The sequence below is a fragment of the Camelus dromedarius genome, chromosome 9 (genome assembly GCF_036321535.1).
Source record: "Camelus dromedarius isolate mCamDro1 chromosome 9, mCamDro1.pat, whole genome shotgun sequence".
Taxonomy (NCBI): Eukaryota; Metazoa; Chordata; class Mammalia; order Artiodactyla; family Camelidae; genus Camelus; species Camelus dromedarius.
Window position 1 is genome coordinate 74,493,912 of NC_087444.1, and position 17,362 is coordinate 74,511,273.

The 17,362-nt window shown below is 58.4% G+C and overlaps 2 protein-coding genes across 6 annotated transcripts; one reads left to right on the forward strand and one right to left on the reverse strand.

Annotated features, from left to right (window-relative positions):
* The first annotated feature begins 1,346 nt into the window (after positions 1–1,346).
* PTOV1 (PTOV1 extended AT-hook containing adaptor protein) lies at positions 1,347–10,142 on the forward strand. The gene is made up of 13 exons (XM_064489539.1): positions 1,347–1,730; positions 4,276–4,413; positions 4,543–4,625; positions 4,709–4,766; positions 4,849–4,956; positions 6,513–6,668; positions 7,188–7,274; positions 7,373–7,446; positions 7,522–7,579; positions 7,842–7,946; positions 9,343–9,540; positions 9,635–9,706; positions 10,014–10,142. The coding sequence occupies exons 1-12, from the start codon at positions 1,560–1,562 to the stop codon at positions 9,644–9,646; spliced, it is 1,248 nt and encodes a 415-aa protein (XP_064345609.1). The 5' UTR covers positions 1,347–1,559; the 3' UTR covers positions 9,647–9,706; positions 10,014–10,142.
* Positions 10,143–10,817: 675 nt separating this feature from the next.
* Positions 10,818–17,149, reverse strand: PNKP (polynucleotide kinase 3'-phosphatase). 5 transcript variants are annotated; one of them, XM_064489536.1, is made up of 18 exons: positions 17,062–17,120; positions 16,905–16,975; positions 16,611–16,774; positions 15,909–15,955; positions 15,247–15,549; positions 14,260–14,339; positions 14,124–14,181; positions 13,933–14,040; positions 13,461–13,532; positions 12,423–12,471; positions 12,236–12,306; positions 12,061–12,153; positions 11,862–11,958; positions 11,721–11,782; positions 11,382–11,491; positions 11,208–11,295; positions 11,051–11,112; positions 10,818–10,973 (listed from the first exon to the last, which is right to left on the reverse strand). In XM_064489536.1, the coding sequence occupies exons 3-18, from the start codon at positions 16,759–16,761 to the stop codon at positions 10,856–10,858; spliced, it is 1,569 nt and encodes a 522-aa protein (XP_064345606.1). In that variant the 5' UTR covers positions 16,762–16,774; positions 16,905–16,975; positions 17,062–17,120; the 3' UTR covers positions 10,818–10,855. The 5 variants fall into 5 exon arrangements, with proteins under 5 accessions (XP_064345606.1, XP_031314989.2, XP_064345608.1 ...); XM_031459129.2 differs by having other exon boundaries at positions 16,901–16,975; XM_064489538.1 differs by lacking the exon at positions 16,905–16,975 and having other exon boundaries at positions 17,062–17,149.
* Between the last annotated feature and the right edge of the window lie 213 nt (positions 17,150–17,362).

The following is a 17,362-nucleotide window of genomic DNA, read 5'->3' on the forward strand; positions in this document are numbered from 1 at the left end:
TAACTCTATGGATTCTGTAAACGATTTGTTTAAAATGTGAACACGACTTTGTCACTTCCTTGCTAAAAAACCTTTGGGTGGTTCCCCTGCAAAAAAATCCAAATTCCATCCCAAGGCTGTAGGACCCTGCTTAGCACCTGGCCACTCCCAGTTCCACAGCTCTACTCCACCCTCACTCTGCTACAGCCTCGCTGGCCTCCCTTGTTTTCCTTCCACCCTCAGGAATGTTGTGCCCTGGCTGTTCCCTCATCTTAGCACACTCTTCCAGCGTATGTGGAATTGGAGGCTGCCTAAAAGTCACTTTCCTGACTTCTCAGGGTCACCATCCCACCCTCCTGCGCTCTATTTATTTATTTATTTACTTGGGGGTAATTAGGTTTTTAAATTTATTTTTAGAGGAGGTTCTGAGGATTGAACCCAGGACCTCGTGCAAGCTAAGCATGGCGCTCTTATTACTTGAGCTGTACCCTCCCCCGTCAATTTATAACACTTATCACAAACTGCGATTATTTATTTTCTCTAGAGGACCTGGTCTGTTTTGGTCATCACAGTGTACTCGTTGCCCAGCTCAGAAGTGGAAATGGTGCAAATTATGACTTTAGGTTGTTACTGTACCAAATACAGAGCCTAATATTAACTCATTTGATCCTCATAACCATTTTAGGGTTAGCTATTATCCACATTTAAGAAACTGGGAAATTGAAGCAAGAAATCTCACACAACTACTAGTAAGTGAATACGCAGTCGTTTAACAGTTCAGTGAATGAATCAATGAATGGCCGAGAGGCAGGCGGCAAGAAGCCAGAGGAGGTGCAGAGGGAGGCAGGCGGAGCCTAGGACGCGGGAGCCAATGGGCACGTAGCTGCGACTGGCGTCGTCTCGGGGACCTCTGGCTCCGCCCAAGCCGCGCGGGGGCCGCTGGGAGTTGTGGTTCCCTGCCCACCTAGCCACGTCACTGCCTTCAAACCTCAAGTCCTTTTCTTAGGCCCGACACAATCCGTATCCCCAAACCTCTAGGTAGGTTCTCTTGCCTCCAGTCTGTTATTCCTTCCTACTCCTTTTCCTGACCTGTCTTGGTGTAGTCTCCCGGCTCAGGGTATCATCTCCCGGTATCCCAACCCCCCGCGCGGAGCCAACTTGGTATCGTCTTCCACGTTCACCTCCCCCCATCACCCTACGGTATGGTCTTTCCCGCCACGCCCCCTTGAAGTTGTTTCTCTCGCGACCTCGGAGTTCCTCCCCTCCTTGCTCGAGCGGCCCATAGTATCTTCCAATTGCCGTATTCCCCGCCCCACACACCCTCTCCCAGGGCTCCCCCGGCCCTATTTTGGTACACCCTGGCCACGCCCCCTCGCAGACGCTCTTGGTATGCGCCGCGCTCCCCCTCCTCGCCGCAGTGGTTTGGCCGTGGCGACCCCTCTCCAGCGGAGCGTCCCCCACGCTTGGTACAGCCCAGCCCGTCTCCCCCGAAGCCGTGCGCCCGCGCCCCTCAGTCGGTGGAGCCCGCAGCCCCCCGTGAGGCCAGTGGCAGCCCCCAGCCCGCTCAGTCCGCGCCCGCCATGGTCCGTCCGCGCCGCGCCCCGCACCGCTCTGGCGCCGGGGGCCCCCTCGGGGGTCGCGGCCGCCCCCTGAGGCCCCTCACGGCGCGCGCGGCCCGCTCGCGCTCTTGGCCGGCCAGTCCCCGAGGCCCGCAGCCGCCGCGGATCCGGGCTCGCTCGGCCCCTCCCATGGTGAGCCCCCCGCCCTTTTTCCAGAGCTTTCCACGGCCCCGCCCCTGCCGGCCCCTCGTCGGGGTTGGCGTCTTTGTCCTCGGCCCCCTTTTCTCTGGGGTCTCTCGGGTGGCCCGAAGGGTAGTCCCGCCTGGGGCCCGGGTTCCCCCTTGAATCCCCCCGGGTGGTACGCGCCGGCCTCTCCCCTTTGTTTCGCGTTCGGGCCGGGGTGGCGGGGGTGGGGTACGAGGCCGAGGAGGGCTCAAATTACTGCTGACTCCGCGGCCCGATTTAAACGCAGGGTTGGGGGCGGGCGGGCCGATGGTCGGCGTGTGCGCTCGCTTGTTTTTCCAGTTGGAAAGTTGTTCGCTCTCTGGGCAGGAAATCTGGAAATGGGGGAGGGGGCTGGGGGGACGCGGCGAGGGGGCCCCCGCGTCGCACTCGCGCGCCCAGGTGTTGCCCCCGGGGGCGTTCTCCCCCGGCCTCACGCGTCTGCACGGCGCCCGTGGCGTGTGCACCCAGGATTTATTTGCACGCTCAGCCAGATGTGGGATGCTCTTACAAATCGCAACAAGCCCAGACCTTAAATATAAATATCCATCTTTGCAGTTACACACGCTTCCCCAGACCTACAACATAAACATACTTTTAAAAAATCTTAACGTTTTTTTGGAGCGGTAAAACCACGTCCCAACGTTTCACACACAATTAAGTTGATACGGTTGTCCGGGTGCGAGTTTTACCCTACCCTGGCACCCAGGCTCCCTTCTTAAATACCCCGCCCCAATGTCGTGCATGGCAAGGACCTGTGGCAGCTCCACGCAAGCCTTAAACAGGCTTTCTCGGATCTTATACACACCTCCTAGAAGTTAAACATTACTCTTCACTCCACTGCTTTCTCCATTTCTTAGCGTTCACATCTGCTCGTTCAGAAATGCCTCCTGGATCCTTAAGCATGCAACCTAAGGCTTTCATCCTCCTTGCAAGTACTAAATAGGCTTTTTATGTAGTAAACAAAGTACATACTGAAATGCACAACCAAATTTTGCACACAGTTGCTTAGATGTGGGATTTCCTTTAAGATAGCACTTAGGTCTAGTCCTTAAATGTGGTCCTCCACCCTGGCATGCATTCTTTCGGGGAGACCTGAGCTTAAGCATCCCTGGTCTTTACCCACCAGAGCAAAATATGGTCAACCTGGCCTCCCAGACAAGACGACTTTTAACATATGTACCTGAAGCACATACTGACTGGGTCCTTAAGTATGTTCACCTAGATTCCTCCAGGTATGGGCTTTAACTACATTTTCTTGGATGTTATACACACCAGCTGTGGTACCTACACACCCAGGGCCGCAACAGTCTTTCTCCATCTCGGACACACTCCGACAGGGAACACACACCACTTCGTTCCTACACCAGGATGCTGTCCGCTTTTCTTCCTCATCTCCTACGATTGCCTGAATCCCAGAACCACCTACCTGGATGGAGAGCATGCCTGCTCAGGTTTTTTTGCTCTTTAAGCGCCTCCAAAATACAATTTTCCCTGCCTGTCTTTTTTCTGAAACAGAAAACATCTGTGTACTTCACGGGAAATTGGAAAAAGACCTGTTAGTAATAAGATGAAAAGTAACAACCCATATTTTTTTCTACTCCTTGGAGGCACCTACTAGTGAGGTTTTCATGTGTTTCATGATGCCAGGCTATTCCGAAGCCTTCCCTTGTTTGCTCTGAGATGTTTTTGATTTGAAAAAGAGTGGCCTGTGAGTAGAATGTGTAGCTTTTCTTGGCTTTATTGCTGGAATGTTCTCCTGGTATTTTGCAGATGCCCTCAAGATGTGTTTGAGGGGCACCTCCAGGTGTCATTACACTCCGTGTTCCAAATGTCTCCCCACCTCCTTGGATAGTTCTGTTGTTCGTGTGCTCTGGTTGCTTCCTCTCCGCTTCCCAGGAGTCAGCCTGATGTAGCCGGCACTCCCTGGAGAGGTTGGCAGGAGCAGAGGGGAGAGTCTGGACTCTCTGTAGAGGGCCCTGTGGAGCCTTGGAAGGGTTTTGAGCATGGGTAGGATGGGGCAAACAGGTGTGCCAGACAGACATGACCTAGGCTGGCTTGTGGGTTGGGGGTCCTTCCGGGAAGCTCTGGACCCTCAGAGAACTGCTTCTGAGTTGGGTCTCAATAGAGGGGCCATAATTGATCAGCCGGGGAGGATGAGTGTGTGGTACCTCTTGAAGTGGGTGAGATGGCCTTCCAGGCTGAGAGCACAGCTGGAGCAGAGGCTGAAAGGGAAGCAGCAGCTGGTGGCTTTCTGGGACCCTGTGTGGGCCAGTGCTGAGGTGACAAGCAGTCTTGGGGTTGGGGGAAAGGGTCCTGGTGTAGCAGCGGGACAGGGATGGGGGAGTCAGCCACATGGGGTCTTAACCATTGGGATGAAGGGTTTGGAGCTGGCCCTGGGTTTTTGGAGTGGGGAATTTGTGTCTGAACATTGCAGTGTCCCATCTGAGGGCAGGTGGGGGACAGCCACCCTGGCAGACCCCCAGCCTCAGTTTCTGCACCCCCTCTGCCACAGCAAGGTGCTCGGGTCTTTGGGGCCCTGGGTCCCATAGGGCCCTCCTCACCGGGGCTCGCCCTTGGGGGCCTGGCCGTAGGCGAGCACCGGCTCAGCAACAAGCTGCTGGCCTGGAGCGGCGTCCTGGAGTGGCAGGAGGTGAGCACCCGGTCCCTTTGTGTCTCCAGAGGGTGGGGGCTGGCCCCGGGGCTCCCTTTAGCCTCTGCCGGTGGGGGGCCACCCGGGGACATGGGCTGTGTCCAGTGATCCCTCTCGCTCCCACCACAGAAGCGTCGACCCTACTCTGACTCCACTGCGAAGCTGAAGCGGGCCCTGCCCTGCCAGGCCTACGTGAACCAGGGCGAGAACCTGTGAGCGGTGGGAGGGCTGCGTGGGGCGGTGGGCAGTGGCAGGCAGCTGTGCCCCTGTGCCCCTGACCCTCTCCCCCCTGCAGGGAGACGGACCAGTGGCCGCAGAAGCTGATCATGCAGCTGATCCCGCAGCAGCTGCTGGTGAGGCACCCCCCGCCCCCGCCCCAGATTGCCCCACCCCCACCCCCACCCCTGACTCCACTGTCTGCTTTGTCACCCCCAGACCACCCTGGGCCCCCTGTTCCGCAACTCCCAGCTGGCGCAGTTCCACTTCACCAACAGAGACTGTGACTCCCTCAAGGGGCTCTGCCGAGTCATGGGCAACGGCTTCGTGAGTGGGCGGGGGCGCAGGGAGCACTCTGGTGATGGAGCTCTGCTGGGATGACCTGGGACGGGGGGCAGGGAACCTGTCTGTGAGCTGGGATCTAAGGTTCTCCCCAGTGGAGTGGGGAGTGGAGAGTGGAGGAAGCTGGCCCACCTCTGGCCGAGATGGGAGCTGCCTCCAGAGGAACTTAGGCCAGCGCTAGTGGGACCCTGGAGTTTGTTGGGGCCACAGTACGTGGCAGGGCCCTGGCTGGCAAATGGGGGTGACCTGGGGAAGAGGGAGTCAGCAGGGAGGAGTAGTCAGTGCTGGGACTCAGTTTCCTCATCTGCCAAATGGGCTGATAGCAGGCCTTGGTCAGCAGGGCCACCTGGAGGAGTGAGTTTGCGTAAAGACTTTAACACAGCCTGGCAAGGCTGTTAGAGTTGGGGGTTCAGAAACAGGACACGGTTGGTGTGGGCCCTGCAGCCCCTGAGTTTTGGGCCATGCTTCAGTGGCAGCCCCCACCCGCAGGGGTCTGGTTGTGACAGAGGGGTTGGCCATGAGGTGGGGGTAGGTCCTTACTAGTGTGCCCAGAGGACTCAGCTCTGCTGTCCTTTCCAGTTCCAGGTTCCTTTTGAGACAGACCACCTGGCTGCTGCCTTCAGGGGGCACTGTGTATGCTGCCACCCTCATGTCTGAGCAGCTTGCCTTTTCTTCTGGGGTGGTGACCAGTGTGGGGGTCTCTTGGCTTCCCGGTCACCCCTTCCTTCAGCATTGTCAGACCAGGGCCTGCTCCGTGTCCTGTGCTCCAGCCCCCAGGCTGCCGGGGTGGAGTCAGCACACACCCTCCACTGCCTGTCCCATCACATTCCTAGTCCTACTGGTAGTTCTGGGAGGGGTGACCACACGTGGGTCCAGGAAAGGCCAGGGATGGGGTCTCTAAGCAAGCAGACCCTGAGCTTGATCTGGGGAGTGAGAGAAGTCAGGCAGGGGGGCAGAATGTGTGTGAGGGGTTCCCAGAACCGTGTGCCCCACTATCTAGACACCCGAGGGGGACATCTGTGGAGCTTAAGTTCTCCCGCAGTCCCACTGAGAAGGCACTAGCATCTCATGTAACAAGTGTTTATGTGGCACTTACTGTGTACACTGTTGGGCCATTTTACAGATGGGGAAACTGAGGTCCAGAGGGAGATTTGCTTTCGGTTAGACAGCTAGGAGGTAGCAGAGCTGGGTTTACTCCCAGGCAGTCTGGTCCTGAGTGTGCTCTTAACTCCAGGCAAGCTGGGTCCGGGCCTCCCTGCCAACAATTCTGGCCCAGGCAGCAAACTTGGCCCCAGTCCTCAGGACAGGGCTGGCCTCAGGGGGGACGTGGAGCATTCTTGGGACCCTCGCACCCTACACATGGATCCCTGACCCCAGCCCCAACCCCAGATTTACGGAGAAGGGGACACCTAGGCGCGCATTCACAGGCTCTGAGGCGTGTTGGCTACACGCCCCTCATTAGGACCATGGTGTTAAGTTTGAGGACTTCTGTCCTCTAGACAGGGCCCTGGGGTCTCTGACCTCTGCTCCCTGCCCCCCAGGCGGGCTGCATGCTCTTCCCCCATATCTCCCCCTGCGAGGTGCGGGTGCTCATGCTCCTGTACTCGTCCAAGAAGAAGATCTTCATGGGCCTCATCCCCTATGACCAGAGCGGCTTCGTCAACGCCATCCGGCAGGTCATCACCACCCGCAAACAGGTGTGTCCTCAGCCCCAGTCACCGGATGTGTCTGTGAGGCTTTGAAGGGCAAGGGGTTGAAGGGTTCTCCAGGAGGTTCTCTGCAGGAGGAATGCCCATGGAGAGCAGGGGGTGGATGAGCACGCAGGCCTGCTGATCGTGGGGAGGGTGACCATATCTGGGTTCACGCCTTACCAGTTGTTCACAGCATCCCCTCCACCCAAGTGTCCCAGTTGGTGCAGCAAGTTATACGGCTGCCTGGGACTTAGAAGCAGACCCCATGAGTCTCATACCCCAGGCTGAGGGGTGGGACTGGTCCTAGGGCACTGGGGGCCGTGGGGGGCCTGTGAGTGAGTGAGGGGCAGGGCCAACTCTGGGGGGTCTTCTTGGATTATGGGCAGACAGGGTCTGGTTGGGTGGGTGGGGGCCAGGAAGCCAGAAAGCCTGGGTAGAGGGGAGGGTCCTGGGGCAGCATCTGGGTTTCCTAGGGGCCTTCTCTAGGGGTGCTTGGGACCCCAGCACACCTATCTCCTCCCACAGGCAGTAGGACCCGGTGGTGTCGCAGGCCCTGTTCAGATCGTCAACAATAAGTTCCTGGCATGGAGTGGAGTCATGGAGTGGCAGGAGGTGAGCCCTAGGGTGGCCCAGGTGACCTCGGGACCAGTGCGTCTTTGCTGACTTGGGGTGCCTCCCACTCCTGATGTCTCTTCTTTTCTCCCCAAAAGCCCAGGCCTGAGCCCAACAGTCGGTCTAAGCGGTGGCTGCCGTCACACATCTATGTGAACCAAGGGGAGATCCTGTGAGTGTCGGGCTGTGGGTGGGGCAGCATCTCAGTGAGACCTGGCCTCCTGACCCTTGCCCCTTGTCCCCGCAGGAGGACTGAGCAGTGGCCGCGGAAGTTGTACATGCAGCTCATCCCGCAGCAGCTGCTGGTGAGCAGGGAGAGGGCATTAGGCTTGCGTCCATGTCAGGGCCTTGAGGCACCAGCTGGGGGAGGAGGGTGTCCTGTGTCAAGGGACAGCATGTGCAAAGGCCCTGTAGCTGGAAGTACGCAGGGGTGGTTTTCTAGTCCCAGCTTTGAGGGGCCACAGGCTTGAGGTTTTAAACTGGGCGAGGCCCTCAGATGCAGTACTGCCGCCGTGTTGGGGAGAGTGCGAGGCAGGCAGCACGCCTCACGGAGTGGCCTCCCCACAGACCACCCTGGTGCCACTCTTCCGGAACTCCCGCCTGGTTCAGTTCCACTTCACCAAGGACCTGGAGACGCTGAAGAGCCTGTGCCGGATCATGGACAACGGCTTTGTGAGTAGGGAGGCGGGGGCCGGGCTGACGTCCAGGCCGAGTAGAGCCAGAGGTGCTGGGAGTTTAAAAACTGAAATAAGATGAGAGCGGAGGCTTCCCCAGAACTGGCAGGGAGAACGTACTGGTAGCCATGGCGCAGGGAGCCCCGAGCCTGGACCACACTGGCTCCTGGTCCTCGTGACTCCCCTGGAGCTCTGCTCTCCTGACTCCGTTTTACAGACGAGGAAACAGTCACGGGCCAAGCAAGTGCTGGGGCCTGGACTTGGACCGAGCCTGGTTCAGGTCCTTGTGTCCTCAGATACTTCCCTGGGGACAGAGTGTCCTCATCATTCCAGGTTTTTCAGTGGAAAACCTGAGGCTTCCGAAGGCCCCTCACCAGGCAGGAAGGTCTGTCTGCTTCCAGCCCAAGCTTTTAAAGTACCTGCTGGTCACCTGTTGGTGGGTCTCAGCCAAGTCCTTTTCTCTCTCTGGGTCTGTTTCTCCACCTGTGAGGCGAGGAGGGTGGACTTCGATGCTTCTGAAACTGCAGCCGTCTTCTCTGGGTGTTTAGTGTCCCGGGTGATGGCCACCCCAGGGTAGCTTATAGCTCTTTAATAAATCAGTTTGGTAATCAGAGCTGTGCCGTCACACATATGGGGCTGGCTGTGTGTTTCTTTTGTGTTACAGAAGATTTTAGAAAGCACAGGGTTCCCTCAGGGAGGTATGCAAAGGCCCCGCGTACCGTGGCCGGCCCTGTCCTTGGCTTCTGCGGCAGGCTTGGGGCGCAGGTGGGTGCTGCTAGGGGGCCTCCTCCTGGATGCCTGTCCTTTCTGACCCCTGCGGGGCCGAGGGCTGGCACAGCCCTTCCTGGCTCTGGAGGCCTTTGTGAGTCTGCCCACCTGTCAGATGTCCCCGGGCCTCGGAGAGAGCGAGGATCCGGTGAAACGGGTTGGGGAGCACTGGGCGCGCCGCGCCCGTTGTTGCTGCGGTTGCTGTGACATTGAGCCAGGTCCCTGAGCTATGGGTGAGCATGCCGCCTGGCCTCCCTGCGCTTCGGCCGCCTCTGAGGGTTGCACAGGCCGAGGGAGCCGGGGTGCCAGATCGGTCCCCCGTGTTTCTCTGGGTGGTCTTGTCTGGTCCTAGGGGCAGTTTGGGTACCAGTCCAGTGGGGGTCGGGGCTCCCACCAGGGAGCGTCGTGGTCTCCCTGGAGCTTGTCGTGCAGGCCTTGGGCTGGGCTGGGCTTGAGCTGGTCCTTGGGTAGGCGTCTCTGGCTTGTCTCCTGTCCCCATGTGGGTGTAGTGACAGGGCTGGAGGATGGCAGCTGGGACGCTGACCTGTGTGGTCTGCATCCGTCATGATGGGGAGAAGCACGTGCACCGAGGGCCAGCCGGTGACACTGCGCTCTGCACCCGCCAGGCCGGCTGCGTGCACTTTTCCTACAAGGCCTCGTGCGAGGTGCGCGTGCTCATGCTCCTGTACTCCTCGGAGAAGAAGATCTTCATTGGCCTCATCCCCCATGACCAGAGCAACTTCGTCAATGGCATCCGGCGTGTCATCGCCAACCAGCAGCAAGTCCTGCAGCGGAACCTGGAGCAGGAGCAGCAGCAGCGAGGGGTGAGGCGGCCGAGGGCTGGGCCCTCAGAGCCCGTTCCTGCCACCACTTCATCCCCAATGTCTGACTCCTCCTCCCTTGCTTCCTTCCCCACAGATGGGGGGGTAGTGGCCACCCCCCAGGGCTGGGCCTCTCCAGGAGTCACAGACGAGGCCCCCACCAAGACCGGTGAGTGGCAGCTGGGCTGAGTACAGGATGGACTGTCGGAATGCCCGGGGTTCAGGAAGTAGTGTGACCCTGGCCTTGAGAAGACCAGAGCAGAGTGAGAGGCCTCCCAGGCCTCCTGGGAAACTCCAGCCCCCCTCCACCTCCGTAGGAGGGAACGGGAGCTGGGGTTTCCAGGTCCAGGCAGGTAGAGGGCCCTTCTAGACCCCGGGACACTGGATGCTTGTGGGTCTATGCAGTAGGGTGTGGGGGGCCCAGGGGCTGCTGGGAGCCCCTGTTCAGGACCTCCCACTATACCCCCTGCCCCCAGGTCAGATGCTTCTGAGTAGGGGTCCCTGGGGACTGCAACTGCCCAGTGAGATGGAGGACAGCGTCCTGAGATGTCTCCAAGGACGATCCCCACCCCTGTACGTTTCCCCAATAAAGTCTTTTAAAAGCCTTCTGCCATACTCACTGTCCAGACTAACAGATTCACAGGGAGGCCACCTTTGAGATCACTGTCACCTGAGCCAGGAGGGGACAGTGTACTTCGTGGAGCTGCCAGGTCTGAGTGGAGCTTGGTGGGCCGGTTCTTCTGGGGCCTTTCTGCGGCCAGGCGGCTGCTTCCAGGGACCAGCCCCCACCTCCCGGCTTCCCTCCTTAACCCATGGGCTCCCCAGGGGTCACTTGGCTGGAAGCAGACACAAGGCAGCACCAGGCAAGTTCGTGCCTTCCGGCAGTCATGCACACAGGCCTGACTGGGCTCGCTGGTGCTCTCACTGCTGTGGGTCCAGGCCACAGCCCTGGGTTCGTTTCATGCACAGAGCATCTCATGTCTTGAGGACTCTGAGCTCTGGTTCTCATCTTTGGATCACATGCCTGACCTTCCCAACCTGTGGGCCTAGCCCTGCAGCTGGCAGCCCCCTGCGGAGAAGCAGCCCACTCAGGGCCGGCTCCCCGTGGTTCCCCTGCCCCATCTACAGAACGTGGGCCGAGTGCTCAGGTCAGAGCAAACCCTTCCAACAGGGCCTGTCCAGGGAGCCCAGCCTCCCCCAAGCCCGGCGGGTGGACTAGCAGGGGCCCTACTCTGGGCTGGGCGAACCACCCTTCCTCCCAGCAAAATGCTGGTCAAGTATAAAGAGAAATGGCATTTATTGGGAGGTTGTGGGGGGCTCAGCCCTCTGAAAACTGGCAGTACAGCCTCTCGAACCGCGGCGCCACGTGCAGCCGGAACGGGATCTCCAGGATCTCTGAGAAGCCTTCTGCCAACGTGGGCGCCTCGAACTGCTTCCTGGCGGCAGAGCATGACGAGTGGAGGCGAGGCCCAAGCTCCACCCGCCCAGTTGCCATGCCCGCCCCGTAGCCTACCTGTAGCCGAATATGACAATGTCAGACACTGGGACGTGGGAGGGGTCTGTCATCTCCCGGAACTGTTGGGGGGGCAGAGGTCGGGCTGGTCAGGCCTAGGGGGTTGGGGGGATGTAGGAGGGGCTGGAGGGGGCTGGAGGAGCACAAGCCGGCTCACCCTGTTGTTGTGGCGCGCCTGCTCCAGGGTGGCACTGAAGAGGAAGCAACGGCAGGGGACCTTTGCATCTTGGGCACACTTAATGTACCTGTTGGGGCCGGGAAGGTGGGTTGGTAGGGGGCCTGAGGCCCCCCCCCTACAGACGTCTCTCATGGGACCCTGGGACACTAGTACCTGGCCCGGCTCTGGATGTCCGGATTTGTGTTGTCGATCACGACCCGTTTCCTCTGCTTCAAGGCTGTCTCGCACATGCTCACACAGCGCTGCCATGAGCCCAGGGTGTCCTGGGGACCCGGGAGGAGTCAGTCATGGACAGGGGTCAGGAGACCCGGGGTGACAGAACCAGGGAGAGGGGGACCCAGAGATACAGGATTAGGAACCCAGGGTAGGAGGAACAGAGGCATGGGAGCGGGGCAGACCTTGGAGAAGGCCAGAGACGCAGAGAGAACAGACCTAGAGGCCGGCTCAGGCAGTGGTGGGGGAGGAGGCAGGGGGGTGCAGGAGAGGTCCTACCCTGTTAACGTGCACGTATCCGGCTGACACCAGGTGCTCCTGGAAGAAGGTGGACTTCCCAGCTGTGAAGGCCGCCGTGTTAGTGGGAGCCTAAGGAGTTGCAGGGGGACTGGGGCTTCTGGGGGGGTCAGGGAGTCTCACCCCCAGGAAATCCCACGGCGACAACCACCTCGGGGTCTGAGCTTAAGAGGGTGCTGGACTCAGGGAGGCAAAGAGGCCCAGAGCGGGAGATGGTCCTCTGGGAGGAGCAGACATGGTGAGTGAGGACACCCCTTCCCACCCCCGGGTACCGCCCCCCACCCCACTGCCTGCTGTACCAACCCAGCCAGCTGGGCCTCACCGGGTCAAAGGCTGGGAGCTCAAACCTGGCCACAGGCCACTTCAGGAAGAACTCCTCTGGGGTGGCGAAGGTCAGGCCTAGGTTGAGGGCAAACTAGGGGCGAGAGCACAGGTCAGATGAGGTCAGGGCTGGGCTTGGGGTAGTGGGGGTGGCGTGCAGGGTGGGGGGGTCTCACCAGGCGGTCTGCACAGGAGAAGTCTTTCTTCTTTCTCCCAGGGGCCCAGTTGGCTGGGCGCCCAGCTGCATCTGGAAAACACGGAGGACACACTCCTGTTCCCACCAGCAACTTTAGGGACGGAGTCCCCAGCGCTCCCACATCGGCCTCCCAGGACCCACACATTCCCCAACCCCCAGGCAGTTACCTCCCACAAAGACGCTGTCCCTGATGGAGATAGGCACACCCTCGTTGCCCTGGGGAGGAACAGGTGACAGACAACAGGCAGTAAGGAACCCACTCCCACACCTGCCCCAGCAGAGCACTAACCTGCAAGGATGGTCAGCTTGGTCTGCCCACATTAGGCCTGATCTGTAACCTCTCATGCCCCACATCCAACCCATCAGCAAATCTTTTCGGCCGCGCCCACCACCCACTTCTCACCCTCTACACCGCCACCAACTGGATCCTGGCCACCAGCCTCTATCTGGACTATTCAGTCACTCCCTTCTGGTCTCCGGGCTTCCACTCTCTGCCGTCTGTTCCCCTGAATGGCCGCCAGAGGGCGCCAGATACCACTTACCGCAGCTGCCATCCCTCCCAACCCTGGGCCACCTCGCCCACAAGGCCTCACACAATCTGACCCCCGCTCTCTGACCTCATACCTTGCGCTCTTCCCCTCACCCGCTCAGCCACACAGGCCTCCTCACCAGGCTTGGCCCTACCTCAGAACCCTTGCACTCGCCGTTACTCCAGCCTGGACCACTCCCCTAGATCCCCATGGGGCTCCCTCCCTCCCCAGCTTGAGGTCTTTACTCAATGGCACCTCAGAGAGGGTTTCCCTGACTTCTTTAGGTAAAACTACACCCTGCCTGATCCTCACTCCTCTGCCATTTTACACATCTGTCAACGCATCTATCATAGTCTGCACCTTCCCTGATCTGGGAGCTGGCAGGGCCTTCTTGTTCACTAGTATCTTCAGCTTAAGAAGCTGTCAAACCTTAGAACCAATGCACACACACAAACGAATGAATGAATCCATGAGTGATTTCTCTCTTGACCACTCTGGTTTTCAAGGCTTAAAAGTACCGGCCTCACATACCAACACTAGGACATGATAGCAAAGAAACTAAGAAAGCCAGGCCCAGGGAGGAGATGAGAGGGAGGTTGTGGGATAGAAACCGGGGTAGGGGGTGGCAAGGGGCTGCAGAGGGAAAAGCAGGGTGACTTGGAACCAAAAACTCACCTGCTCCTGCAGGTGGTCCCACATGCCAATCACCGGCTTCCGGTACAAGCCAGCATGTGTGGCCACCAGCACCTGGGGGCAGGCAGAGTCAGACACTATTGTTGGCTCCTCAAGCACCCAGAGTTCTTCGAGAGCACATGGGTCCCAAGGATGCTACCTCAACCCTCACCAATCCAAGGAGAGCACGCTGTGCCACAGAACTGCCACTTATGCTGGGTTTCCATCAGCATAACCCTCCCACCCCAAGGGCCCTAACCCCACTCACCCAGGGCCTCAGTCCCCCCACATCTACAACTGGCTCTCTGTGCTACATCTTCTCCCTGGGTCTTTGTTTCCTCCTCTCTTCCCCATCTTGGTGTCTCTGTCCCCCTCTCTCTAGGTCCCTGTTCCCCTCACCTTGGGTCTCTCGCCTGCCCACCCCTGTCTCAGAGTCTCTGTCTCTCCATACCTTCAGCCTCCCCTGCAGCCGTACCTGACAGGGGACCCCCAGCTTCTCCATCACAGCCTCCACCTTGGCTTTGAACTCCTCTGCTGGCAGCTTGCCGCGCCCAATGCCCATCTGGTTGGTGAAGATCACCAACTATGGAGCAGATGGGTGTCACTCACCTCATCAGGTCCGGGCCTCCCTGGCGACCCAGCCACTGTGCACGTTCACATACACACCTTGTAACCCTCGGCATCCAGTTCCCGGAGCTTGTGCGGAATTTCGAGGTACAGGATCCTAGGGCGGGCAGGGAAGAGCACGGTGACCTGGGGCCCGCAGCGCGCCTCACTCCCCCCACCTCCTGCCTCTTCTCACCTCCAGTCACTGGGGCCAGTGGGAAAGACCTTCCCGGAACGTGTGGTGATGAGGGTCCCATCTAGATCAAAACCGGCCACCTGATGTCACCAAGAAAAGAGGAACAGCAACACGGTCACGCCTCTGACCCCCCTCACTCACAGGCTGGTTCGCATGAACCCTGCAAGGCAGGGACTGTTACCACCTGCCCCTGACAGATGGGGAAACTGAGTCACAGCAACCCACACACATCTTATGTAATAAGGACAGGGCACAGCAAGGATGCAACCCGGCCACCTGCATGCAGAAAGTGAAAGCTTCACCTTACTACGTCCTATTCCTCCTGAGCCCCTCAGTACTCCAATCTTTAAAATGGGCTTCAGTGGGGGAGGTTATAGCTCAAGTGGTAGACTGCATGCTTGGCATGCACGAGGTCCTAGGTTCAATCTCCTGTACCTCGAAAAACCAAATAAATCGATAAACCTAATTACTTCCCCCCTGTAAAATAAAATTAAAAAACAAAAAATAAAATAAAGTGTGCTTCAGATCCTACCCAGTCTCTTCCCCTGGCCTTTTCCACCTCGGAGGACTAATGATCATGAAAAGAAAAACAAGAGCTAAGTTTTGTTTGGGTGCTAACTTCCCTTCATGCACTGTGACGCGTGCTTTTTGTGGCTTCATCTTACTGATGAGAGAAGCGAGGCTCAGAAAATGTGGTGTAACAGCATTTGAACTCAAGTCTCTCTGATCCTCAGAAATACTCATCACAATAGCTCCTGATAATAACGATCATAGCTATGGTTACTTGGTGGTTACTGTGGGTTGGGCAGGAGTTGATATACATCGTTTCCTCCAGTGCTTACAACAACCCCTGAATTTGTCATCAGGTCCATTTCTCAGAAGAGTAAGTGGAAGCTAAGAGAGGTCAAGTGACTTGACTAGGAGCACACAGCAAACTTGGGGTTGAGTCTCCCTGGTGGCTCCCCCAGTCTTCAACTTGGGCCTTACCTTGCCCCGAGGCTTCACACCAGGTGCAGTGAACACTAGCAGCTTCCCGAAGCTCTCCCAGCCAGGGGATGACTTCCGTATCCGCTTTTTCCGCTGCTCAACATCCTCCTCCTCTTTGTCTGGGGCCACAGGAGGGGTACCGGGTGGAGTATCTGGCTGGGATTCGGGCGTGCGGGCCTCTTCCCAGCGCAGGGTCAGCGGGTGGAGGCCGTTCACCAAATACAACGTGTCCCCTACCCCTAGAGAGGCCTCTAACCCCAGGCTCAGCACCTGAGTCCCGGCAGTTGAGGGGTTAACGCCCAGCTGTAGAGAAAGAGGGAGGAACTGGGACTGGATCCACCCCCACCGGAAACCTCCTCCAATCAAATAACAAGGAAAAGGATTCGCCTTTCTGCACCAGCCAGACTCTTAAGCCCCGCCTCTTCACCGAGTACCACCAATCAGGGCTTTAGGAAGGTTACAGGCATCCAATCTTTCCATCCAATTTAAATACGGATGGCTAGTGCTTCAGCAGCACACATGCTAAGTAGGGATGGATATTTACCACATTGAAGCAGGCCACACCTCTTTTCCTCCCAGCCAAATTTTCCCGAGGGATTCTCCACTGCCCACCCTCCATCCCCTACCCCGAGGCCTGCTGTCCTTTGCTAACCAACTGGTACCTGTTTCACTGCCACAGTCCGAGTCTCAGGGTCTGCGACCAGCTTCACTGAGGATTGAGGGGGTGGAGTCAGGATTTGAATCCTTGGTGACTGCTTCCCTCCTCACCGGGGAGCATGGCCAGCTTCAGGCCACAGGATGGGGCTACAGCACCCATTCAGCAGAAGGAAGCAGTTTATTTCTAATTCGGATTGGCTCACTCCTTCACACGCAGTAGCCAGATAAAGGCATTAGGATTGCCTGTGACACTGGTCCTCGCTTAGGGATAGGTTGGGTACTTTTCTGTATAAAATTGGCTTTTCCTTGACAATGTAGGATCTGAGTTTGGCCTGCTACCACCCACCCCTGCTAGCACTATGTGGCTTTTCACCATAGAATCGGCTCTCCTTGACAAGGGTCGTGGCCCAACTCAAGCCTTCACGGTGGCCTCTGAGTATCTTTCTCTGCCTAGGGACAGATGTCTCAGGATTGATTCCATCCCCTTCTGCCCAAGGTGTCGGGGTAGTTTCAGGTCAGGCACAATCTTTCCCTTCCTGTGCTCCTCAGATGGCACCTAACAACTTCAGGATTGGCGGCATCAAGCAATTCTGCCTGGTGGCCAAGCACGTCCCTCGCTGGACTGACTGCCCATCTTTCCCACTGATTGTGTTCCCGCTCCTGAAGCAGGCCACACCCCCTCCAGCTCAGGCCCCGCCCCAGCCCACCTTGGTTTCTGGAGCACTTCCGGTCGGTAACGAGGGTCAAGGGTCCCCGGCCCAGGACTAGGGCTTGCCCGCCTGAGGGCAGGAAGATGGGAGGCGCTCCCCCAGAGGGGCTCTCCAGCCATAGCCGGCCCTGGGCCTCCACCATGGCCATCCTGGGAGCCGGCCTAAAGGAAAGTAGGTAAATAGGTTTGAGTGGCAGGTTGCCCTCAGATTGCTACAGGAAGTCCCGCCTCCTTTCGCCCTCACCACCAGGAATTCCTTTCATTCCCTAAAGGCTCGGGAAATCCTACCCACTTGCGGGCCTGGGGCTCACGCCGTTTCCCAGGCGACGACGCTCCGCTCCGTCCCTCTGGAAGCACGGACCCCTAGTTTTCAAGGCAAAGGCCGAGAAACTCGCGCACTCCCGCCTCGGCCCTGCGCTCACCTTTGTCTGCGTCTCGGGTTCACTCACCACTTACGACCAGGGAGGTACGGCCCAAGCCGTTCGGCCCGCTCCTCCGCCCGCTGCTTTCTGTTTCTCCGCGGACGGAAATGACTCGCCTACCAAGGGGGCGGGGCATTGGCCTCGCCTACGGCAGAAGCCCCGCCCCTTCATCGACCCAGGGCCTCTGCGGTCCCTCTATAGCTCTGACCTTTATCTCTCCTGCTGCAGTGTGAGGCTCAGTCCAGTAGGGGGAGATGGGTTCTCTGTTCACAAATTTTCCTCTTTCCACGTTGAATTCTAACTTTCATTCCCTTTGCCAGAGATAGTT